The sequence below is a fragment of the Fomitiporia mediterranea genome, assembly GCF_000271605.1.
Source record: "Fomitiporia mediterranea MF3/22 unplaced genomic scaffold FOMMEscaffold_15, whole genome shotgun sequence".
In the NCBI taxonomy this organism is placed as follows: Eukaryota; Fungi; Basidiomycota; class Agaricomycetes; order Hymenochaetales; family Hymenochaetaceae; genus Fomitiporia; species Fomitiporia mediterranea.
The window spans coordinates 1,030,082-1,053,045 of NW_006760400.1; the positions used below are offsets into that span (position 1 = coordinate 1,030,082).

The window sequence follows — 22,964 nt, forward strand, 5'->3', positions numbered from 1 at the left end:
TTTGTTCTGAGCTCAATTTTGAACATATTTACATGAAACTTGTTGTAAACTACTCTAATACATTTATATTTAATTTAAGAATACAGTTTGAGGCTGAAAAAAAATATTAACTGTAGGGGAAACTAGGGTAAAATAGTCAGTTTTACACATTTTAGACCCCTCTCAATAAAACAGAATAAGCAATCTATTCATAGTAAATTTAGTATGTAAATTAATTATTAATGTATCCAACTAGAATAAACAGTCTTTTAAGCCTATATGTTCAGATTTGAGACTAGGAAAAATTATACAAGGAAAAACAGTTAAAATCTATGTATTTCAGTTTTCACAAGACAAGAAAAAGAGATAATTAAAAACTAATTTGATAAATATATTCTACTATTAGAAACATGAATTTAGCAACTTATTTGAAGCAAGTCTATCAAGATTTGAGCAAGTTATAGTACTTTTTCTGTATTTTGCAACTTTGTAAAAAAAAATCATATAAACTATACTACAGCCAATATTTTTGCAAACAGCTGTAACTATTACAAACAGGTGCATACTTGAATCAAAGGGTTTGTGTAATCTAAAACTAGAGATGCTTGCCATCTCATGTCCTACACTCAGGCTACTCCTTGACTTGAGACTGTTACAAAAGCTATAATCAGAATCAGTTGGAGATGGAGACAGAGTTGGAGAGCATACATACATCAAGCTACACATAAAAGCTCAGAAGACAGTAATAGGCATGGTCAAACCTTGCAATTCAGTGTGTGATTCACCTGTGCAATTCACTTTCATGTAAAGTGAATTACAGACCCCAGAACCCTAGCAATTTGGGGTGAATCACACTGAAAGGTGAATTGTACTTTGACACAATTCACCCCTACAATTCACCTCTACTCATATCTATTTCCAAATATGTACATGTATTACAAAAATAAAACTAAGCTTCTTTTCACCTCTAAATTCCAAAAACAGTAAGATGATTTGCCTCTTCCTTGTAAGTACTACAGTATACATACTGTCCTCTGTTCTGCAAAAAATCCTTGTGTTCTCTGCTACCAAGCTCTGTCATCTTCTTGCACATCACTGCACACATATCAAGTCCTTCTTAACATGGCCAAATGTATATACATGAAAAAAAACTATTTCTTTAATTTTATATTATGTAATTTTAAGATCAAGGGTCGGTATATTGAGGTGAATCATGCATGTACAAGTGTGCTGGTCAAACCTGCACGTGCGATTCACCTTGCGATTCACTCTCTAGAATCGCGGGGTGAATCGTGCAGAGAATCGCGAGGTTTGACCACACCTAATATTCTATGCTTATAAACGATCGAGAGAAGTCGTGGAGAAATAGAAGAATGTCTCCAAACATGTGTCAGATATATTAATTCTGTTCTGTTCTATTCATTCGCAACATGATACGATAATTTTTGTGACCATTCAATATTGCTACCTACTCGATCAATCCCGCCCCCATGTCCTGACCTTGTATCAACAGTTTGTAGCGCCCTAATCAGCATTTCTAATACTTGCATTACTATAAAATTTTATCTTCTGCAATCAGGGTCTGATATTCGTTAATGATCAACGGCAAAAGCGTGTTATTTATGTGCTGTATTAAGTCTTCTTCCTTACAAGCTTTATTCCTAAAATCTTCAACATTTTTCAGAGTTCTTGAGGAGCCCCACTGATCACTGGCACTGGAGGCCTTATTAAGTCTCCCTTTCCAAGCTTGTTTATACGTTTCGGCTACCCGTTTTTCCGCTTTCGTGCACCTTACAAGAATGCCACTGAGGTCCTTTGCTGTATTTTCAACCGTATCCATGGTCGCTAGTGTGAAACCTTCATCTTCAAGCTTCTTAAGAGCCTCTTCAGCCTTTTGAATATGTTCATTAGCTTTCTTTTTAACTTCATTAAGGTACCTCTGTATTTGTTCCTCCTCCTTCTCCTCCTGTGCTTTTCTGCCATTTGTCTGTCTTCTATGTGTAGTACTCTGTCTGTCTTGATTAGAATGACGGTGGGGATGATGGCTTGGGGTGGACATATCTGTCCGGGATTGCGTTTGCAAAGTCCTTTAGATCTTAAAGCCTAGGTAGTAGCAGACTTTATATAATCTGGGATTGCCGACACAATACCATTGCTTGTAGCACTTTCAAACTAGGAAATACGCTATAATCTTTTGACTAGATTGTGTCAGTTTGGGGTAATAAGTGCATCAGTCGATTTTATGTGAATGGTGCTAGTTTGCTCAATAGAACTGCTCAATGGATAAAAAAGCAAGCTCAAATGGTATTGCACTACTTAATAAGATACGTCAGCGTATTAAGGTAGCAGTTGTATGTTAGTCTGTCCACTCGCGCAACGTAAATAAATGCCAAGTGACACAATATCAATGGAGACGACGCAAAGCGGAAATTTTATGTGTACCTTTATCGCTAACTCGGTAAACGCGTTTCTGCTTTGAGAGATAGTATAGCTATACGGTGAAGAGATGATGGATCCGCAAAGGAACCCACCTCCAGCAATGTGCATGCACACTTGCATATGAGCGGTATACTTGGAAGACATCCTTTATAGCATTACTGAGCCTTGATGACCAGAAGTCAAGGAACATGTGCCCCGCATAACTTGAGCGATTTCCAATATGCGGAGCCTAGCTAGCTTCCAAGCATTCAATTAAAAGAATGCTACAGTGTGAATAGCTCAGCTCGCCCGCAGAATACGTACAACGCGCGAGACATGTTTAACTTTCTTCCCCTTATTAGCCGTGTTGACATGAGAGGACTTATGCATGTCGAGTACTGTGCGTCTCGACGCCGCCAGTACAATGTATGCATGTGAACGATAGAGACATGTGAATATGGGCGATAGATCGAAGGAGATTGTGGAGAAAAGAAGGGCAAGACGAGGTACATCGTCGACTTCGAAGAATGTCATCGGCATCATGTGTCTCAATGTCAGATACCAGTAAGGCACGATGTCAGGCGCTCATCGAAGCTTCCAAGCAGCGAAGAAGCTTTAAATTAATATCAGGGTGGGGTGGATGTCATCTGTCTGCGTTAGTCCCGCAACGAATAAGCTATGATAAGTACCTTTATCTGCTTGTTCGCTTTGAGTGCCGGGCCAGAAGCTCCTTTAGTCCAGCATTTTAGATTGTGCGAGTGGTGAAAACTTTGCAGAATGAGTAGAAGTACATACATAGTGCTAACTAGAAACACGAGACAGCCATGAGACCCAAGAGATATGAAGTAAGCGAGACGAACGCAAAGGTCTTCCAAGCTGTTTGTTAAATTTATTGATTCAAAATATTTGATGAGCCACAAGACCGGGCGAGATCGCTTCTTCTTTCAATACATATTCGGGCCGAAAGACTCAGAATCGAAGCCGCAGTGGTGAAAGAAGTTGCTTCCGAGTGACAGGCAGATGGTTGCGGAGATGCGGAAATAAATTATGTAGATTATGGCTTGAGGTATTGTCACAGTCGAGTGGCGTATACAAGTTCTCTGGTACCTTGCGGATCCATATACTGACTGGTGTACAAGTGCCCTCGTGCGGGTCTACGCGGCGAATTTGAGGACACCTTGTCGTTAAAGGCCGAAAACAGAGAATAGCAGCATGCGTAGTATGTGTCAAACCCGTCAGCAGTCAACGGTTCACGGTACATTCGATGTCATCTATCCGAATAGCGAGATTCGCGAAGAATGGAATTAAATAGCTGCGGTGAATGGGTTTTGGTCTAGTGGTCATGCTGGAGGAAATACGGTGCATCCAATTGGTCCATCCCGAAGCTGTAACGCGTGACATAAAACGCCTCAGGGTCACGTGTGCAGCTTCTCCAACAGTTGCGGGGCATTGCTAGTCCCGCTTTTAGTTTCAAGAGCTGCTTCCGCGTCTGGGAACAACTGTCAAGTGAGCGCACAGCCAGGAATCTGAAGCGATGACGGAATCAATATCCACTTCTCCCTTCTCTGATCCTATCCATCCAGGGCGGCATCCCGATCTGTATCATGTATCATTTGATCTATGTCGGGACAGCGTTGCCCCCGGAGGACTCTTCCTTGCCTTATTCTCCTATCTTTACTTTATATCGCGATCTGCGCGGTGTAAGCACGGCGTCTCAGACGGAGCGCAATCTGATTCTGTTCAACGTTGACCTACCGGTTTGAGAAGAATATAAAAGGATGGGCAATGAAACAAATTGTCCCCATACTCTCTTCCACTCGATATGTCGAAACCACCAGTTGATCTTACCCAGACCGCCGTCGTGGTGAGTGTATATGTATCCTATACCGCCCATATATAGACGCTTAAGACTTTATCGTGCAGACTGACGCGGAGCTTGCGCACCTTGCGGCACGCTCACTTCCCAAAGCTCCCGATGGGCACTATGACTATGAAGCTCTTGCAGCCGGCGAGTCCGGTGCCGGAGGAGCTGGCCAAGCACACTCTGTTGTTTACAACCTCGTTGCGAATGCCCAGGCGGCGGTTGGTCGAGGGCCAGTCATCAGCGACCCGAAGGCCCCCGAAGCAATCTTCAACTTCCTGACGAGCAAAGATGCCATCGACGACCGCACCGGTTTATTCACTGGCGCGCTTGGTGCCATCACAAGGCTTCCTCCTGGGAAGGTACAGGACAAGCTGAATGATGCGGCGATCGCATTGTTGTATGATACGCTTCCGCACCCGCCTGCAACGTACATTGGTCCAGAATATCAGTTCCGTAGTGCAGATGGCAGTGGGAACAACCCCAACATGCCTGAACTTGGTAAATCCGGCACGCCGTATGCTCGCTCTGTACAAGGCAAGCATCCGCTCCCCGCGAATGCCCTCCCCGATCCTGGTCTGGTTTTCGACATGATATTGAAGGTTCGCGACGTAAGCTGTCATTTAGTGTATAACGTTCCTTTCATTATTTTACTGATGAAATCATGCCAGTTTCAACAACACCCCGGTCGAAACTCTTCCTTGACATTTGCATTTGCTTCAATCGTAACACACTCGCTGTTCCGAACTGATCCTGCCGACTGGACAAAGAACAATACGACATCATACTTAGATCTCTCCCCTCTGTATGGTTTCAACCAGCTGACACAGGACCAAGTACGCGACCAGGAGAAGGGTCGCGGACTCTTGTACCCCGACACGGTCAGCGAGGATCGTTTGGGCTTCGTTCCACCCGCAGCAAGTGCATTACTCGTCATTTTCAGCAGGAACCACAACGCGAGTATTCTATATTTAGAGTATTCAGATCATTGCTGATATCCAAATTTAGTACATCGCAGATATGCTGTTGAAGATCAACGAACGGAAGCGTTGGTCGGATCCGCCACCCGAGGACCCAAAGAAACGTGCGCAGCAGGACGAGGAAATTTTCCAAACTGCGCGACTTGTCAACTGTGGGCACTTCATCTCACTTATCTTCGGTGATTACGTCGCGGGCTTCCTCGGTCTTGGGCGCGATGGCTGTACATGGAGCATGAACCCGTTCGACCCCATCAAGACAGAGCAGGGTGAGGTCGTTAACCGTGGACAAGGCAATCATTGTTCAGTGGAGTTTAACGTGTTGTACCGCTGGCATGCTACGACTGCGAAGGAGGATATCGAATGGACTAGAGCAGAGTTCAACGAACTCTTCGGTGGCAAGGCTCTCAATCAGGTTAGCCTGTCCGACTTCAAAGAGGCCGCGGTCAAAGTGTTTGCTTCTACTGAGCCTGACCCGAAGAAGCGTGAGTTCGGAGGGTAAGTTGCAAAGTTCTTGGATTTATTTTATTATCTAAGATAAGCTAACACTATCTTGCGCAGAATTAAGCGTCAGGCGGACGGGACATTCTCCGACGACGACCTCGCGAAGATCTTGCATGATGCAACGGAGAAGTGCGCGGGTGCATACCGTGCACGTGGTATTCCCGAAGAACTGCGTGTCATTGAGATTATGGGTATGCAACAGGCCCGTGCATGGGGCGTCTGCACCATGAACGAGTTCCGCAAATTCCTCGGTCTCAAGACCTTCTCTGACTTTGAAGAATGGAGCTCCATACCCGAAATTGTTCAGGCTGCACGCCAGTTGTATGGACATATTGACAACCTTGAGCTTTACCCTGGTCTGCAAGCTGAAGATTGCATGGGACTGGGTCCCGGAAGTGGAATCTGCTGTGGATACACAATGACGCGTGCGATTCTGGCGGATGCGATTGCGCTTGTCCGCGGGGACAGGTTTTACACGATCGATTATACACCGCATAACCTCACTTCGTGGGGTATTCAGGATTGTGTACGGGACCCCAATAACGGAGCCTTTGGTGCTGCGTTGCCGAAGTTGCTCATGCGTCACCTCCCGAGGCATTATCCTGCCGTAAGGACTATCCTATCATTTTATCGGCAAGCAATAATTGACTTGATACTGTTTAGGATAATGTCTATGGATTGTTCCCCTTCTTCACGCCTGACGTTACGAAGCAAAACCTCGCGAAACTCGGAATTGCCGACAAGTACAAATACAACCGACCTGTGGCGACACCCGTTCCGAAGGTGCTCAACACACTCATGGGTATTCGTTACGTCTTCAACGACTCCAAGAAGTTCAAGCAGACTTACACGCAAGACATGGTTATGCTCACTGAGGGATATGGCTTCATGCTCGTCTTTGACGAGGAGAAGAAGCACAGTGAGGATAGGTCGTTCGTATGGCATGCATTGTTCCCGGATATGAATACCTACAAGCAAAATGTGGAGTGGTACAAGACAAAGACAAGACAGATGCTCGAGGAGAAGAAGATGAAATACGACGGTGTTCCTGGGACGTACGTAGATGTCATTCGGGACGTTGTCAACCTCGTTTCGGTGCACTGGGCTGCGGACAAACTTGTGAATTGGACCTATGTTCATGCATTGTTCAGTAACGCTGATAATTCGATTACAGTGCGGTATCCCGCTGAAGACAAAGGCGAATCCTCATGGTCTCTTCACCGAACAGGAAGTCTATGACATGTTCACTATCCTCTTCATGTGCGTGTTTGAGAATATTGCCCCGGAACACGGATGGGCACTTCGTTCAGGCGCACAACAAGTTGGCAAGATTGTCAATGGTCTCATCGAGAAAAGTCTTGCCGACGCTGCACCTCACACTGCTTCTGTATGCTGTTTCTGCTCGCACCTACGTCTACTTATAGTCACTGACTTTTATCAATCAGAGCCTTCTTGGACGTCTAGGAGAGACGGTGGTACACACAGTCGTTCCCGACCACAAAGAATGCCATGACTTCCTTGCTCGTCTTGCAAGTTCTGGCAGACCGACAAACCAGCTTGTTGGATGTGTAATTGGTCTCGCGGTCGGCTCCTCCGTCAACTACGCACAAGCAACTGCGCAAGTGATTGACTTCTACCTTTCCGACGAACGTGCGAAGGAGCGTGCGCAGATTATTGAGTTGTGCAAGAGGAACGATGGGGAGGCGGAAGAGTTGCTGAAGGGCTACGTGCGTGAGGCGATGAGGTTGAACCCGCAGTTCGGAGGTTTGTTCCGTGCTGTTATGCAGGATGACACCGTACCGCAGGGTGATGGATTCCAGCCGATGCAAGTTAAGGCGGGAGACCTACTCTTCGCAAGCTTCAAGAACGCACACCTTAACGTAAGTTCATTCTTGCTACCGTCTACCACAGCTTTTACGAAGCAGCTGCTAAACTTGTCCTTTTTCTTTCCTCTTTGCAGCCTGCGGACTTCCCGAACCCAACGCAGATCGATCCAACCCGTAAGAAGGACAGCTACCAACTGCAAGGTGCAGGGTTCCACAACTGTCCCGGTGTTGATTTTGCGGCGGATACGATCCCGCAGATTGTCAAGATCATCTTTAGCTTGCCGAACGTTCGTCGTGCAGTACCACCTGCGGGCGTCTGTGCCAGCTTCAACCTGAATCAATTCGAGGTGGGTATTTATCTCTCCGAATGAATTCTTGAGAAAGGAAAGAAATGTTGACGTTGTGCTTGTGTAGACCGATAACAAGATGTACCTGTCGAGCACAGGTAACGTTACGCCTTGGCCTGGTTCCCTCCAGATTGTGGTACGTTGATTATCTTTCGTTCAACTCAAGAACGTTGTCTGATTAGCATATTAAATCAAAAGTACGATGCTTAAAAAAGACAAATCGTCGAACCAAGGCAATGCATTCTCTCTATGAACGACCCACTACATTGTGTATTCCATTTTTACATAGCGCACTTGATTTACGTACGTTTGCAAATGTTACAGAAACTCTGTACAATAAAAATGCGTTTTGATTCTTCCCTGTATTAATATTGTCTATCAAATTGGCTTTAAGCAGGAGTATGGAAACTTTATGAGAGCTTCCTTCCTTTGCCCAAACTGAACGCGTATTAGGTTTAAAGCATTGGTGCTATGTATTCCCAATATCTGAAGCTGTCTCCAACGAACGCACATCTAGATTGTATCTGACAGACACATTCTTTATGTCGTTGCCCACCAACTACGCCTTTTCCCTTTTCACCCAATTCTCCTACTAGTGACACAGAAAGCACAGGGATGTAGTGCTACTGAATATTTTTCTTGGATAACTAGAACAAAAAAACGGAGGCTCTACTAATACTTCAATACCAGAAACTATTTATACGAGTTCAGGCCCAAAAATATGGTGTATCTAGTGAGGTTCAAAGAAGCACATGATTATCTACCAAGGAATCATTGCAAATTGTAAATATATCCGTGGCAGCAGAACAAATCATGATCTCATAAATTCATAGTACCAAATTGGGGGCAATGCATTTGCAAAGGTGTGTACCTGTGAGAATGGGTGGATTCTATCCATCATACTTTGCTTTGAGCTGTACAAGTTGTCTTTATAAAGGAGGACCATACCGCCCCGTTTGTATTTCACTCTTCACGTAAACCACACACACTCTATCAGCAAATATGGCAAGTCAAGACAAGGAACGCCGTAGTTCTCGAACTGATTCTCATCCACCAGGAATGAAGCGGGATCCAACTGTAGTGCTTAAACATCAACCAGACGCCAGTGGACCTATTGAGTCGCAGATCGAACGAACTATCGGGTACGGCTCACAACTTGGGGGATCAACGGCCAACTGGGAGGGATTTAGTAGCAGACTCACTGAAATTCAACTCAACAAAAATGATCCTGAATATAAGTCAAAACTCGAAACACTTAAATCTGAGGTCGAGAAAGCAGCCTTGTCTTAGTGAGACTGAGCAAGGAGGGGCTTGAAAGAGACGGGATGTTGGCTGGAATTTGCAAATTAACTTAAGGAGAAACACTGTTTGTAGAACAGTGTGTACCCCAGAAGTATTTCAGTAGCATGTGCAGAGTACTCTCATAGAATAGAAATAATAAAACACATTATAAGCTTAACCTATGCTGTATTCCTCGTTGGTGCCACAGGTTATGACGGTGAACAAGCCCATGAAAATGGTAACACTGCCACATAGCATCCAAACAAGAGTGCGGAATTGGACTTCATGCATACACATAGGTCATAGTGCATCTGAGACTGTTTGGGATCAACCAGAGTCAAGCTGACGGTCAGAGATCGTTACCTCGGAACAGCAGTACTAGTGGTCAGGCACGTATTCTAGCCAGTGTTCGACATCTTTGGCTCACAACGGTCGGCCGCAAAGGTCTGAACGGAGAAACAAACTTCTTGTACTATTGAGTATCCCGTCAGACCACAAATTAGTTGCTGGTGGCAGATGTCTCGAGCCTCCGACTTGAGTTTCGCCAGTCTGAACTTGAATGTGCGTACGCGTCCACGCTCGGCACGAATCCAGGGCTGGGAAGCAATGTCTCCCCTTTTCACATCGCACGACTCGTAGCGAGCGCAGGCCGTTCCGCTTTTTCATCGAACTACCGCCTTTCATTATTGTTTTGCAAGACGGGCAGGCCCGGAAACAACTATTTCACGCTTTATCTCCGTTGAACAGACGTTAATCGGACAACAGCTTTCGTCAATCCTTCTAATACTAGTTCGTACGGATGTTCTTCGACACTCGGGTGCGTAAGATAGGCGGAAGGGCACCAACAGCCGTTATTGGGAAGCGTGATGGACAGGAGATATTGGCAACTTCGTCTGCTTCGCAAACAGCAGCGATTGATAATGGGAATCTAGCTGAATATTGCACGCTGCAAGGTGAGAACAAGGCACTTTTAAATACACCCCCAAATACTAGACCAACCTTCGGAAATAGGATCAGCGCTAGTACCAGTTTCATCACTGTTGAGCATTGACGTGCCAGCGAACTCAGCCCAAATATCGGGTCCCACTCCTTCAATCTTACCATGTACCTCATCGTCGTCAGTAATGTCCTCAACAACAACGCAGTCGACAGATACTGGATCGGCAATGTCGCGATTAACGAATACGGCGACTGAATTGGCGACAACCGGTGATGACGATCTGCAATCGGCCATGCCAGGAAGTCCAAGTCTGAGTGCGCAGTCTTCTTCGACAAATACCGACGATCTGCACACCGCGGGAGTGTCGGACTCATGGACAGCGCTTGCTGCCCAGAATACATGGATCACAACAATATCAGACGAAGACTCGTCGAGCGGTGTTACGATAGTCCCTCTCACATTTGAAGGGGCGACATCTAGTGCGGGATCCACGACCACCGTGCGCCATCTCCCCACGACTAGCACCTCTCGTTTCTCTGCTACCGACTATTCCTCGAGCGCATTCGCGAGTGTTACCAGCGCCGCATCAATTCTTCCAAACCTGAAGCACGCGGAGGGGACAAATCCAGCTATGACGACGCGGACAATCGCTGGAGTCGCTGCTGGTGCCGTCGTAATCATAATCCTCATCATTCTATGCGTTTTCATATACGTGCGAGGAGGCGTATTACGCGGTATGAACTCCAATGCCCAGTTATCAGCCCTCCGTCCGTCGAAAAAGTCAGCCGTCGTGAACGAGAGCCAGGAAAACCTGTACCGTCGAGACATGAGCGAAATCCGACCGCGGGACTTGGAAAATGCCACTGTAACCGCTGGAACGCATTATGATGACACAGAGGAGGGTTGGGAGAAGATAGACATGCACGATGCGAGGAGCGGGAACATGGGAAAGGATAATGGAGAATGGCTGGAGTCATGGCGTAGGGGCAAGGAACGTATGATGACGACGCGACAAGCACCTGAACTGCATTTCAACCCGGATCTACCACTTCCTCCGATTAGTTGGGAAGAGACGAAGAAGTAGAAGCAGGTTGGAGGGATAGGTCTATTGTTGCACATTATTAAATTTCTTCAGCCTGGGTTTCTGCAGCGGGCTGGCCCTCTATTTGGATATCGTAGACAGTGATTCGACCGAAGAAATCAGAGCTTTCCTCGAATATGAGTTTCAGCTGTTCGATGGGTCCCGTTTCTGGTAGTTCGAAAAACTGTTTTCTGTTGACATCTTCAGGAAAAACTGTCGTCAGATCTTTCAGAGCAGGAGTTTCTTCTCCCGCGGAGGAAGGTAAAATCTGGAGAAGGCATCGTTTTCCAACGAATCCGCCTTGAAAAGTGAGATGGACTGTTCGCGGGATGACCGCAGACTCAAAGAAAACATGAATATATTGAGGGAGACCCTTTCAAGCAAATACTTATGTGACCAATATTACAGTTAAAAGGGACAAGCCAGACGTACCTGTTGGGACGTCCAACATGTTTCTGAACTACCGTCGGTGAGGTACTTCTTGCCTACCGACTTGTCAAGGGCTGAGCTGACTCTGGATCCGATCAATTAAAGAAAATTCGGAAGACGTCACCGATGAGAAACTATCTTTTCCTCACCTTATTCGTGTAGTCGAGTCAAGTAGAGCCTCACTATTACTGGACATAGCTCATTGGACAGGTGTTTGAGGACGGCACAGGTCTAATGCAAGTTTTCTGCAGTCACTGTTGAGGTTTGTCGCCAAATGATTATGTTATCAATCAATTACGTAGACTGTCAATGCTCGCCACACGTCTGTAACGAACGCAATATTGAAAAAAGGAGACACAGCACTGTATAATAATTTCCCTACACTTTCGCTCCATTAGTTGACATTGTAACTAATTTATCTACAGGACCAGCTGATACTATGCATCGTCCACTGCAAGATACATCCTTAACTTTCTAGCTGCCTCAGCCGCATGGCTTGGAGTTGCTCTGTACATATGCTTCTACTATTGGGATTGCGTGCACATTTGGCAAATGTTTGACAACGTAATTTTCTGCATTTTTCATGTAAGTATTAAAAGTACTTCCACTTTGAGTTTGTAGTATGGTGCATTGTGTGTATTTTCTTGCTGTCTAACAAAGTGCATATACGCTTGTAAATAGAGAATGAACATGAGTACTGGCATGGAGCAAGGCTATTTTAAGCCTTATACACATTCGCTTTTATTTGCAGGAGAGTGCAGATATAATTTTTATATTCCGATCCGTACTAAGGTTAGCATTAGTCCCCTCTCCGTGTTTTCCTTGTTTTTACGTACTCCAAGAAATATCAAACTAAGTGTCCCGGGGTCGGTCCACGCATATAAATGGTTATTTGTTGGATTATCTGGCCCGAAGGTCCAGGGCTTTACTGCAGAGCCAATCCTCTATGTTTTCTTTTTTTTTTTTGCTACGCGTTGATATTAATATTTTGTAAATAATGACAAACATAAGCACACAAAATGGTAACGTGCAATACTTACATCATAATAAGATGAGATTATGACCTGGCATGCTGTGACAATACAGCGGAATTTGTAGAGCAGATATAGGATGTGGAGTGTGTGAGACGAATGAGAGTCAATAGATGAGGAGGGAGTAAATAAAATGAGTAATGATGAGTAACAAATAATCTGGAGGGCGTCGGCTCTCGTCAAGCGCGACACGCCTCTCACCGACGACCAGCAGCAATTTGTACGCACACGTCTTTCTACTCCGTCCTCATCCCAAAGGACAATATTTCTATTTTCTTTCTCCTTCGCCGTCTTTTCTGCTGCTCTTCGTCGTCTCCAACTGACTCCGTCAGCTCCGACGCAAACACCACAAACACCGACACCCGAACTTTCCGGTACGGTGTGCCACTCTGCTCTGTAGACACTTTGACAACAGACATGAGTACGACTGCTGCATTACCGCAGCGTCCGTCGAAGCCTCCCCCAGTAGGTCCTGCACCTCCTGCGCCGGGTGCAGTTCCACCAAATCCTCCTGGTTCGAACACGGGTTCTGCCACTGCAAATGGTGCAAAATCCACTCCAACACCAAATGGCACTTCAAAGGGGAAGAAAACATCCTCTAAACAGGAAACACCTGTTGACCCGCAGGCGATGTACGAAAGTCTGAAGAGTAAAATTGCTGCACTTGAAGAGGAGTTGAACCATGCGGATGAAGAGGAATCTAAGTTCGGTGTGTGGTTGTTTTGTTGCATACATGTCTTTTTGCAACGGAATTTCTAATATTTTAATATTTTCGTGATCTCCTCCCTGAATATTCACAGCCGATGAAGCACAGAAGAGCGTGCGTGGCATGGAAGACAACGCCATACAGTCGAAATACCTCGAACTTGTTCGTCCCTTATACCCACCTTTCAGTGCCGCTTTATTTACTAGGGTGGATCCTAGTTTACCGAAATGAAACGCATTGAACGAGACCATGCAAAGGAAAAGCAGAAGTTGACCAAAGACAAGGACACAGGTAAGTGCGCCTGTCTTCGTGGCAGGAAATCGCAAGGATTTTCAATCAATCTCCTTCCGGCTGCGATCATTAGCCAAAAGTCAATTGACAAAGGCAAACCAGACAAAGGCGAAACTAGAGAATTTTGCTCGTGATTTGACTAAAGTAAGATTATCTACTGGCAAAGTTTTGTGTGGACTTAGTATTGACGACTTTACCAGGACAACAAGAAGCTACGAGTAAGTGATAGGATGCTTCAAGCAATTGGAACATGGAGTGAATCGCTACATAGGAGGAGAAGCAACAACTTTTGCAGGACGTCGCAAAGGGGCTGGAAGAGGTAAAGTTATAAACATTTCCCATCCTCTTTCCCCTGTCTTGATCGCTCTGCGCCTGCCGTCATACACACTTCTAGATCAAACATCTTAGTGCGGAAATAACGAAGGGAAAGGAGAAGGCAAGACAGCAGGAAATGAAGAATCGCGACAAGCCGGAAATCGTCGTGAAGGTCGTGTGCAAATACCGCGCAGAGCTTTTCTTTAAGATTCCACGCAAGACGAAGCTTTCACGTCTTTTCACAGCATGGGCTGACAGGATGGAAACCACTTCGGGAAGAAAGGGTAGTGTCCAGGCAAACGGCGTACCCATTGGTAGTCCAGCACCGAAAGGAGCAAATGGGAGTGACGCAGCGAGTATCAAGTCGAATGCCTCTTCGCATTCTGCTGGTACAGGAGCGGCAGCGAATGGCGCAAGTGTAGCTCTTCCATTGCCCCCGATGACCTTTGTGTATACCCATCATGGTCGAAGCCTTGATCCCGAGATGACTATTGAGGAAGCAGGTATTGAAGAGGCGGATGAGATCCTTGCCGTTGAGCTTATGGACTTAACGGGTCCAATGCCCGACGATGCGGTATGCGAAAGAATATAAACGTTTTAATTTATGCTGTTAAAATGCTGATTCTGTTATGGATAGGAGGAGCTCGTGGAAGCACGTGGTCCGAAACTAAAGAAGAATTGGACGGATAATCCTCAGGAGTATGTATACTATTTCCAGCACGCAATGTTTAATTGACTCTGTCCTTTTGTTGCACAGGGCGAAAAGAGCGATGGAAGAAATCTTCGACGGGGTGTATGATACTTTCTTACCCATTATTTACCCAAATATCCCGCTCTTACTGTCAATCTGATTTACAGGACAAAAGAACGGTTGAAATTCGTTCTTCGACAATACGAGCTGCGCGAACGGCACTTTGAATGTTTTGTTCGTTCAAAGGAGCTCGAGTTGTTACTTGCGAGGTATCGCGAGCAAGAACAGAAGCAGCTCGTGGAGTTTGAACGTAGTCGGATAGATAAACTCGAAGAGGACGTAAGTATTTTTCCTTATTTGTATTCTGGTGGTAATGCGTGCTGACTCCTCGAAAAAGAATCAGCAGGTGCGGAAGGAGCTCGAGGATGTGCATAATGGGCAGACGTTGTTAATCGAGAAGTTGATACAATGCTGCAAGGAGGTTCGTGTATGTTTTCCTGGAGTATTTTAGGTGCGGTTCACTGATGTTGAATCATTTAGCCGAATGCTGAGCGGACACAGCGTCTCTTCACTTCACTCCGTGAAGAACTTGAGAAACGTGGTACAAAGCTCGTGGATGGTACTGCAGTAGGGTAGCACTCTTGTTCCAGTAATAATAGCTTTAGGACTTTTCAATCAACCTCGATCTTTTCCCTTTTGTTGCAATAACTTGAATCGTCCGCAGAAAATGAATATCGATGATGACAAACACTGAGTCCAGAATCGAAATGAAGCTCTACAAGGTGGGCTGTACAGCCTAAGCTACTTTTTTCTCCTACGAAACAGGGTCCAGATGGTATCTTTCGATCCTTACAATTAGAGGCAATAACAGAAAAAGTCCTTAGTGTCCGAGTTCTGTGAACGAGACAGGGTGTATGCGCCGTTCAAGTTCATTACAACAACTTGTCGAAGTCCGCAGGCGTTTCCACATGTCCAGACTTCTTGAATGTCTTTCCCTTGACACTCTCGAGGCCTTCCCCGGAGTACGTAACAAGCGGGCTAAGCTCAATCTCGACTTCCGGAGAAGCGAACTTCGCGCCTGCAGCTTCGAGGAAACGACGTTGTTGCGCAAGGAGGTCACGACGGCTCGTCTCAGGACTGTCACCCGCAGGTGTGCCAGGTGCGTTCTTGAGCGGGCTGAATTCCTCGTTTCGTGCACCTTCGAGGACGAAGAAGCGCTCTGCGAATGGGAACACGTCGAATACGAACATCTCGAGTTTCATTCCGTCCGTCTTGCCTGTTTCGCCTTTGTTGGCGCCGGAGAGAGAGGTTATGGAGGGGATCTTCTTGCGTGCGATGTGGTGTGCTAGGGAACGCTCCATTTCGTGCGTGCGTTCGAGGAAGGAAAGAGTGTAGACATGGTTGGCGATGTTCCCGGCGCGCAGTGCGAGTGCGGCGGGGTTAGACGGGTCGCGCATTGACGCGAGCTCGGGAGTGATTTCGCTGTACTCGACTACGGCGAAACGACCTGCGCGACGAGCGACGACACCAACTTTTTCGTCGGGTTGTTCTTTGGGGACGGTCTTGGCAGCGCAGTCCGCTTGGCGAGTTGCACAGGCACCGAGGAAGACTGGATCGGCGACCTTGACGAGACAGTTGTCGACGCAGTAGGCGTGAACGAGTGTGATTCCGCGTGTGGAAAGGTCGGAGAGGATGGAAGGGGTGGTTAGGTTGTTGTTGGATTGGGTGAGTGGGGTACGCAGAGCAGCATAGAGACCGCCGTTCCCGTTGGGTGCTACAGCGACCTTGGAGGGAGACTCTAGAAGGATTTTGCCCGATGAGGACAGGCATGGTAGGACACCTGGTATAGTCATTAATTTTAGTTCTTTTGGTAGTAAGAGTTAGCCGTGCCACCCACCTTGCTTGAAGAATACGACTTGGTCCGCGTCAAGTCCGAAGTTGACAGGCTTGCCTGCATCAATGCGTTTCCCATCCTTGTCCCAACCAAAGAAATTGCGCGTCGCATCGTGCGTCGGGTCACTGGTCATGATGTACCATCTAATCTTAACCGACCCGGCCGGTTTACCTGCTGCTTGCTCCGCAACGGTCTGCAACCGGCGAATACGCTCCGCCTGGAGCTGGAAGAGTGGCTTATGAGAAGGCAAGCCGATGTCGTAGCATCCCTTTGGGTCTGAGCTTCCCAGACGCGTACCCTGGCCGCCGGCCATGAGAAGGACTGCCACTCGGCCCGCTGCAATTTCTTGCAACCCAGCACGGTGATGTGCGGCCGCGCGCTCGGGCGCGTCGATGACGCTCTCGAGGACATTAGAGGGCAAGGGCTCGATCTCGCTCGGGGACGCGTGTTTAGCTGCGTCGTCTGCTTTGAGCGCGGCGTGGTAGATGTCATTGACGCGCGGGGGGTCAAACGCGTCGAGCTGGTCCAACAACGCATCTTGCTCAGCGGTGGAAATGGAATCCCAGAATGAAAAGACGTGTCCTTGGTCTGCAGCGTCGTATTGCGCTTTAAGTTGTTCGTAGCGAGACATGATTATAATTCCGTGTACCTATGAAGTGAGTGTCGTATATGGGAGAAGGGGAGAAGAACAAGTTTGGGCAGGGGGAGATTTATATAGCTGGCCGTGGACATGGTCACTGCCTCACGATCGGCACGCATACAGACAAGCTTAAGCGATCTCTGACAATTGATACACACTGCAATTCGAAGGCGAAGGCGGTCGTTTTACATCACACTGCTTCTCGGTACTCTATACCGTCCGTACCTTTTACTTTACTTTAATATCGATAGCTCTATACCAGGTACCTGTAACCAACCAGCGGTGGCACGTTGGCTACACAAATAACTTGAAACAGCGCGATATGCAGCATATATGCGTCATCAGTCGAGAACTAATCCAGTCTATCTCCCAGAAACTCCCGGATGACCGTTCCAGTTAGACCTCGATTTTAGTCATTGAATGCAAAGGACAACACGCCAGAGCAATAGCACAATACTTATGACGTAATCTCACTTCACGGACTTTGCCAAGTTCGCCTTCCTTGAGTGGAACTTCTGTAAAACATGTTCAATTTCCTCGGAAAATGAACTTCCCAGCATCCGCATAGGTCCATGGATTTATCTATAGCGTATTATTTAGACCTTTGTATAGATTGCTTCCGTGCAATGTACTTGGCACTTTGTATGCAAAGTGAGTAAATCTGCAGTTCTACAGAACTATTTCGGACAAGTCTATTCCTAGGTCAACATTCCAGCAATGGAGGTAACAGAGTAGCCAATAATTTCGAGATGTCAGACCTATATTGTATGCTGTGTGTGAAATGTAGTGAAACACATACGTTTGGAGAAATTGAGACAACCATGTTCACAAGCTGGTTATTTTAGGACAGCAAAGTAAATTGTTAATAAAAAGGCGGTCGAGATGACAGAGAGGGACAGTATCAGATCACTCTTTGCACTTGAATCATGGGCGACCATCTAGGTTCCAGGCAAGTTCATGGGTCAATGAGAGAGCACAATAGTCCAGGGCCGTCTACAAAAGATGAAGAGCAATCGAAACCTCAAAGCGAAATCGAGGAACTCAAATCTAAGAAGGATCATTATGAAAGCAAGGTTTCAAGACTATATCAAGAAGGCATGAGACACCCAGAACGACGAGAAAAGAATTTACAGAGAATTGAAGAAGCGGCGGATAAAGCAGGAGAATATAAAAGACAGCTCGAAGAGCGGGGTATATATGATTAGAAACATAGACACTACATGTTGATATACGGACATGTTATAGATATCACAAATATATAATCATCCTATCAACGAGATGGCCGGATTCGGACAGTACTGATAGAATGAGAATGATTTGAACTGAGTGAGCGAAAGTAATGTAGGGGTGTATTAATCCGTGAGAATGACATAATCTGGAATGACATAAGCGTGTGTCCCGAAGTTATCCGCCAGCGAGAAAGTTGGCAACTTCACAAGCCGTCCACTGCCTCAAACGGTCTCAACAGTGAGTGTACACCTCGGTCAGCAACCTCAAAGACATCCCAATTAATTATAACGTGTAGAGCTTGAAGCGTCTGAGATCCTCCATCTCTTCACTTGGACCTCCCTTCCGGCCAGGCATTCGACATGGCCTCCCCAACCGTAAACGTTCGTCCAAACAATTCCCTCTTCTCCCCTACAAAACCTAATAACGTGTCTGAACTGTTTACATCAGGTTGTGCGGTATTCAGCACTATTTGCCGGTGTGTTCTACGGCGTCGTACATCGCCGCACGTTACAAAAACAACATAACGAAGCACTTCAACAAGTGGCACAGCACGAGCGTGAAGAGCTTGTGAAGCGGGCGAAAGAGGCGTGGAAACACAAACTTGAGGCGGGCAAGGATGCATGTGAGTATCTGTTTATGTTCTTTATTCAAATATGTAGTTTGGTTAGTCAAGGACTTTTGAGGGTGCTTTTTCGAGAGGATGTCGGCCTAATGGCGGTGTTATTTATTTTTACCCTAGTCATTTACTATCTCGTATTTTTTGAATGTTGACTAATTTATCTGCGCGCACAGTGGTAACAAACCCAGACGACCCGAACTTCGACCTCGAGAAGCTCATCGCAAGGTGGGAAAAGGAATACCAATGATTGCTCATATTCGTCCTTCGTCACTCTCCTTTCCCCACATCTTTACATTGCTTTGCATTTGTGACACAAATAGTCGCAAGACTCCAACATGTACACTTGCATATCTATTCCGGTTCGTGCGCCCACAACGTGCTAGAGTGGCGGATGGCGCCGGATTTAATGCATGCAACTCAAAATCTCAATTGAGTATTTATTGCCAATTTCTGAATAGGTCAGTTCTTATAATTCAATGTTGAGAGTCAATACGTGTATGCAGGAAAAGGACGTGACGAGAACGTGCGCTGTCACTGGATTGACTTAATCGCGCTTTGAATACCACAACTTGTGCGCTGAAGTAGTTTCCTCCAAGAAGAGAATGACATGAATCCTATCATGTACGCTTTGGAATGTACAGGGAGGGAAAACATGCTACATTTTGCGATTCATTCCCTTTACGGAATTCACTCTCCATCCCCAATGCTCCAAGTTCGTGTGAGCGCAGTCTACTTGAGCCGGTAAAAACGCGTGTTTCTCGTCGTGGAGAGGTATACCATATCGTCCTTTGCGCGTCCCATCCAGCAGCTACGTTGCATGGGTACCAGGCTCGTCATCTAATAGTATTCAACCTTCTCAGTGACCCAGACAGTTTTGTAATGAGGAGAAAATAGAGACATACGAGGAAACGTTGTCCAGACTCAATAGCACCTGCTTTTCCTCCTTCAGCTACGCACAATGAGAGCACGTCCCAAATGCATAGATGAGCAATACGATTCGCAGGACGTCGAGCTGTACGTGCATCCCGGACCTGTACTATTCGGAAGTTGCGCACTTCGCGTGGTGGACAAGTGTGCTACAATAGTTTGTAGAATGATTAGCTTCAGTCAAGAGATAAAAGGGTTAAAAAAAGACTCACCTTGACTTCAACTTCTATTTCCTCAAGCGCGCGTTCGCGATCTCGCTCTAAACGCTGTCGGAGGTAACGCGCAAGCCAGCCGCACTCATCTGCAGCTAGTTGACGGACAAAATCACCGACCTCCGCTGGGTCAAGAGCATCGAGCTCGTCGAGGAGGTCTTCAATGTGATCCGGGGGCATATCTATTACCCAAGCCCGTCAGAACTTATTTCCAAGGATGAGGAAGGGAAGACGAACCGTCGGGACAAGGATTGAACTTTGAGCCTGCCGAGCGTTCCAATCGGTCTGCAAAGCCTTCCCATCGACTCCATCGTACGCTAAGTTCGTCCCGTACTTTCGACTCCGCGGCATCTCGCCGTTTCTTCGAGAGGGCGGGCACGGGATGAACAAAAATGAAAGCAGTAAGAAGACAGAGATGTACGTACCCTCCATGCATCCTCAGTTGCGGCCTCTTCTGCCTCACCGCGAGGACCTTCACGAATTTTCTCGCCTGGTCTGTCACCTGGCAGAAATTCGAGAAACGCGATTGGATGCACCTTTATGTAATAAAATCGTTAGTTGATTATAGCGGACCTGTCGATTCGAGTGTCTAATCGTACCTTTTCAACAATGATGTCAACTAAAGGCACAGGTCCGCCATCAGGTGTTAGACTGCCCAGAGTTGCAACGAAGGGCTCTGTCTGAAAGCCTAGCTTCCCGTGCCATGGAGCTAAGTGCGACCCATTGCCGGAAAGGGTAAGTATACATGAATTGTATGCTTCCAGGATTTCGCAAGGATCTTTTTTGAGATTGTCAAGCTGCAATTCAATTGTCAATAACCAATGTCAAACATTGATGTGAGTACCTTCCTTACCTTCGCCCCTGCTACAGCAATTTTCCTGCCCGGCCTAATTATGCCTCGTATGACCGCCCGTGCAAGTGGTGCATCGACTGAGGCTCGAAGGCGATACCAGCCATCGCTCACCTCAATCTCAGCACTCGCATCCTGTACTACTCGTCCATTCGGCCCTAGCCGTTCTCTCTCTGACGATAGAATGGCTGTGATAACAAGTACTAGCGGAGACCCTGCAGGCGCATCACCAGTCGTAATCAGTCGGAGCGCTGGGCGTGCGCCTTTCTCGAGTTCTTTGTCATAGCGTGCCTCGAGCTGTTCAAGTACCGATCGCCAGCACCAGCGACGAGATGGAGTCGCTTCTCGTGTCGGGTCGAGCGTTGCAAGTCCCGCAAGCTTCCAGAGGACAAGTGCCCACTGATTTTCCACCCATTCTTGCGTAGCATTACGGCCTGCTTTCCGGAGATGATCCTGTGCCTCCTTAGGCCCAAGTGAAAGGCCGGACGAACCAGAGGCAGCTTGTGATTGTGTAGATGGTATGTAACTTGCTGACGTATGAAAAACATAGAAAGGTGCTGTCTGCGGTGTTATTTGCTTGAGCTCAGCAATGTTCCTTCATGAAAAAAACAAGTCATCAATCAGTATAACCATAGCAAGCAAAAGAAGCAACTCACACTCCCATGTCTTCTAGCTCTTCAGGAGTATATTGCTGAGGAATGAGACCGGACTCTCGTAGTGGAACTTTCCCTGTAGCTTAACCCGTCGTGAATTATACTTCTAAGGAGCGTAGCAAGACCAAATGTACCTTTAATTCTTCCCGGCGGCAATTTCCGAGACGTCCCAATCTCTCCTCGAACCTTCTGAGCGCGGCCCAGTGATTCCCTTCCAGGTTCGCCCGGTCTCATGCCTTGCTTGAAAGGCGTTGAGAAAGCGGGTTTGAGCGGGCGGGTTGAGGTCCCGACTCGTTGCTGCACTGGTGTTCGAATAGGTGTCGTGTATTGTAAGGAACGATTCGATTCAATCCGAGAGCGAGGGCCAGGACTATCTGTGTCTGTGATCGGGGTAGAAGCCACTGAGTGCGGTCGTGCCTTCTGCATTAACCGTGCATCGTTCTCGTCACTGCTTGCCTTTGAGGTACTACCCTTTGGGTATATGCGCGAAGAAGCTCGTCCTATTAGTGGAGACCTGAATGCACGGGGCTTGTCACCTGCAGTGCGGTTGAGTACGGGCGTTGATAATGACCGTGGCTTCGGCGATCGACCAGGGTGAAGGGACGGGGAGTTCAGCACTGAGCCTAGTACAGGTCGGATAGGGTCATCCTCGAGACAGGGTTTCTCTATCGATGAGACTGGTTTTGTAGTTGCTTCCAAAGTCTCATCCTCCTCTGACCATTCTTTCAATTTCTTTGCCGCGAGTTCGAGGGCTGCTTTTGACGGCTCGAGAGTGCCTCCTTGAATATTCGCAGCACTTGCAAAACCAAATCCAGTGAAACATCGACTTGCAGACGCAGAGTCTGACGTAATGGATTTCTCCAAATCAGTAGAGGGTGTAGCGAAAATGCTTTTGGATGCCGTTTGAAAGCTAGGAAGCGAAATACTTGGGTCCGGTGGCTGGAACCAGCTCGAGTAGCCTTTTTCCAAAGGAGGCTCCTTTGGCGAAGAAGGAAAGGATGACGGTTCATGATCATATTTGTCAGGGGGTGGCATGGCCTCAAGCGTTAATGCGGCGGCACTTGTGAAACCCAATTTGTGTTTGTAACGGTTATTCTCGTCAGAGATTTCTGAATCGCCTGATCCAAGCTTATCATCACTACTTTGTAAAGCATCCATCATAGCTTTGAGCCGTCTCTGCTTCGCATTTGGACTGAGCGATTGAGAAGATTGCGGATGCCTCTGAGAACTCGAAGAGGCAACGGGATATTGTCGATGCTGTT

At 46.8% G+C, this 22,964-nt stretch overlaps 7 protein-coding genes across 7 annotated transcripts; 4 read left to right on the forward strand and 3 right to left on the reverse strand.

Annotated features, from left to right (window-relative positions):
* Nucleotides 1–4,219: 4,219 nt before the first annotated feature.
* On the forward strand, nt 4,220–8,122 carry FOMMEDRAFT_161482 (heme peroxidase; the record flags this gene model as incomplete). Its single annotated transcript, XM_007271022.1, has 11 exons — nt 4,220–4,261; nt 4,321–4,869; nt 4,930–5,218; nt 5,277–5,733; nt 5,797–6,346; nt 6,403–6,858; nt 6,914–7,126; nt 7,185–7,619; nt 7,700–7,912; nt 7,980–8,048; nt 8,111–8,122. The coding sequence occupies 11 exons, from the start codon at nt 4,220–4,222 to the stop codon at nt 8,120–8,122; spliced, it is 3,285 nt and encodes a 1,094-aa protein (XP_007271084.1).
* A 792-nt stretch (nt 8,123–8,914) lies between these two features.
* Nucleotides 8,915–11,217, forward strand: FOMMEDRAFT_31682 (uncharacterized protein; the record flags this gene model as incomplete). Its single annotated transcript, XM_007270881.1, has 4 exons — nt 8,915–9,201; nt 9,697–9,754; nt 9,984–10,146; nt 10,205–11,217. 4 exons carry the CDS (start codon nt 8,915–8,917, stop codon nt 11,215–11,217), a joined length of 1,521 nt encoding a protein of 506 aa, XP_007270943.1.
* Nucleotides 11,218–11,254: 37 nt separating this feature from the next.
* On the reverse strand, nt 11,255–11,839 carry FOMMEDRAFT_136871 (uncharacterized protein; the record flags this gene model as incomplete). The annotated part of the gene is made up of 3 exons (XM_007271023.1): nt 11,255–11,587; nt 11,647–11,728; nt 11,793–11,839. 3 exons carry the CDS (start codon nt 11,837–11,839, stop codon nt 11,255–11,257), a joined length of 462 nt encoding a protein of 153 aa, XP_007271085.1.
* Nucleotides 11,840–13,091: 1,252 nt separating this feature from the next.
* Nucleotides 13,092–15,313, forward strand: FOMMEDRAFT_136872 (uncharacterized protein; the record flags this gene model as incomplete). The annotated part of the gene is made up of 12 exons (XM_007271024.1): nt 13,092–13,383; nt 13,475–13,542; nt 13,599–13,671; nt 13,745–13,815; nt 13,872–13,889; nt 13,943–13,990; nt 14,066–14,560; nt 14,624–14,685; nt 14,744–14,779; nt 14,845–15,016; nt 15,075–15,158; nt 15,218–15,313. The coding sequence occupies 12 exons, from the start codon at nt 13,092–13,094 to the stop codon at nt 15,311–15,313; spliced, it is 1,515 nt and encodes a 504-aa protein (XP_007271086.1).
* A 296-nt stretch (nt 15,314–15,609) lies between these two features.
* Nucleotides 15,610–17,202, reverse strand: FOMMEDRAFT_31684 (UDP-N-acetylglucosamine pyrophosphorylase; the record flags this gene model as incomplete). The annotated part of the gene is made up of 2 exons (XM_007270882.1): nt 15,610–16,517; nt 16,575–17,202. The coding sequence occupies 2 exons, from the start codon at nt 17,200–17,202 to the stop codon at nt 15,610–15,612; spliced, it is 1,536 nt and encodes a 511-aa protein (XP_007270944.1).
* A 1,461-nt stretch (nt 17,203–18,663) lies between these two features.
* FOMMEDRAFT_113827 (uncharacterized protein) lies at nt 18,664–19,500 on the forward strand. The gene is made up of 4 exons (XM_007271025.1): nt 18,664–18,678; nt 18,737–18,821; nt 18,889–19,063; nt 19,234–19,500. Exons 2-4 carry the CDS (start codon nt 18,801–18,803, stop codon nt 19,305–19,307), a joined length of 270 nt encoding a protein of 89 aa, XP_007271087.1. The 5' UTR covers nt 18,664–18,678; nt 18,737–18,800; the 3' UTR covers nt 19,308–19,500.
* Nucleotides 19,501–19,676: 176 nt separating this feature from the next.
* On the reverse strand, nt 19,677–22,285 carry FOMMEDRAFT_128955 (uncharacterized protein). The gene is made up of 9 exons (XM_007271026.1): nt 21,837–22,285; nt 21,706–21,784; nt 21,053–21,644; nt 20,799–20,996; nt 20,625–20,735; nt 20,437–20,560; nt 20,200–20,381; nt 19,963–20,136; nt 19,677–19,897 (listed from the first exon to the last, which is right to left on the reverse strand). Exons 1-9 carry the CDS (start codon nt 22,126–22,128, stop codon nt 19,790–19,792), a joined length of 1,860 nt encoding a protein of 619 aa, XP_007271088.1. The 5' UTR covers nt 22,129–22,285; the 3' UTR covers nt 19,677–19,789.
* Nucleotides 22,286–22,964: the final 679 nt, after the last annotated feature.

What these genes read in the sequence shown, in the direction of transcription:
- FOMMEDRAFT_113827 (XM_007271025.1), top strand. Translation starts at nt 18,801, where the DNA reads ATGGCCTCCCCAACCGTAAAC. An exon ending in TGGCCTCCCCAACCGTAAAC is followed by an intron (nt 18,822 to 18,888) that starts GTTCGTCCAAAC and finishes TGTTTACATCAG; the next exon opens with GTTGTGCGGTATTCAGCACT. An exon ending in TGAGGCGGGCAAGGATGCAT is followed by an intron (nt 19,064 to 19,233) that starts GTGAGTATCTGT and finishes CTGCGCGCACAG; the next exon opens with TGGTAACAAACCCAGACGAC.
- FOMMEDRAFT_128955 (XM_007271026.1), bottom strand. Translation starts at nt 22,128, where the DNA reads ATGCAGAAGGCACGACCGCACTCAGTGGCTTCTACCCCGATCACAGAC. An exon ending in GCCGCCGGGAAGAATTAAAG is followed by an intron (nt 21,785 to 21,836) that starts GTACATTTGGTC and finishes CGACGGGTTAAG; the next exon opens with CTACAGGGAAAGTTCCACTA. An exon ending in GTTCAATCCTTGTCCCGACG is followed by an intron (nt 20,382 to 20,436) that starts GTTCGTCTTCCC and finishes CTTGGGTAATAG; the next exon opens with ATATGCCCCCGGATCACATT.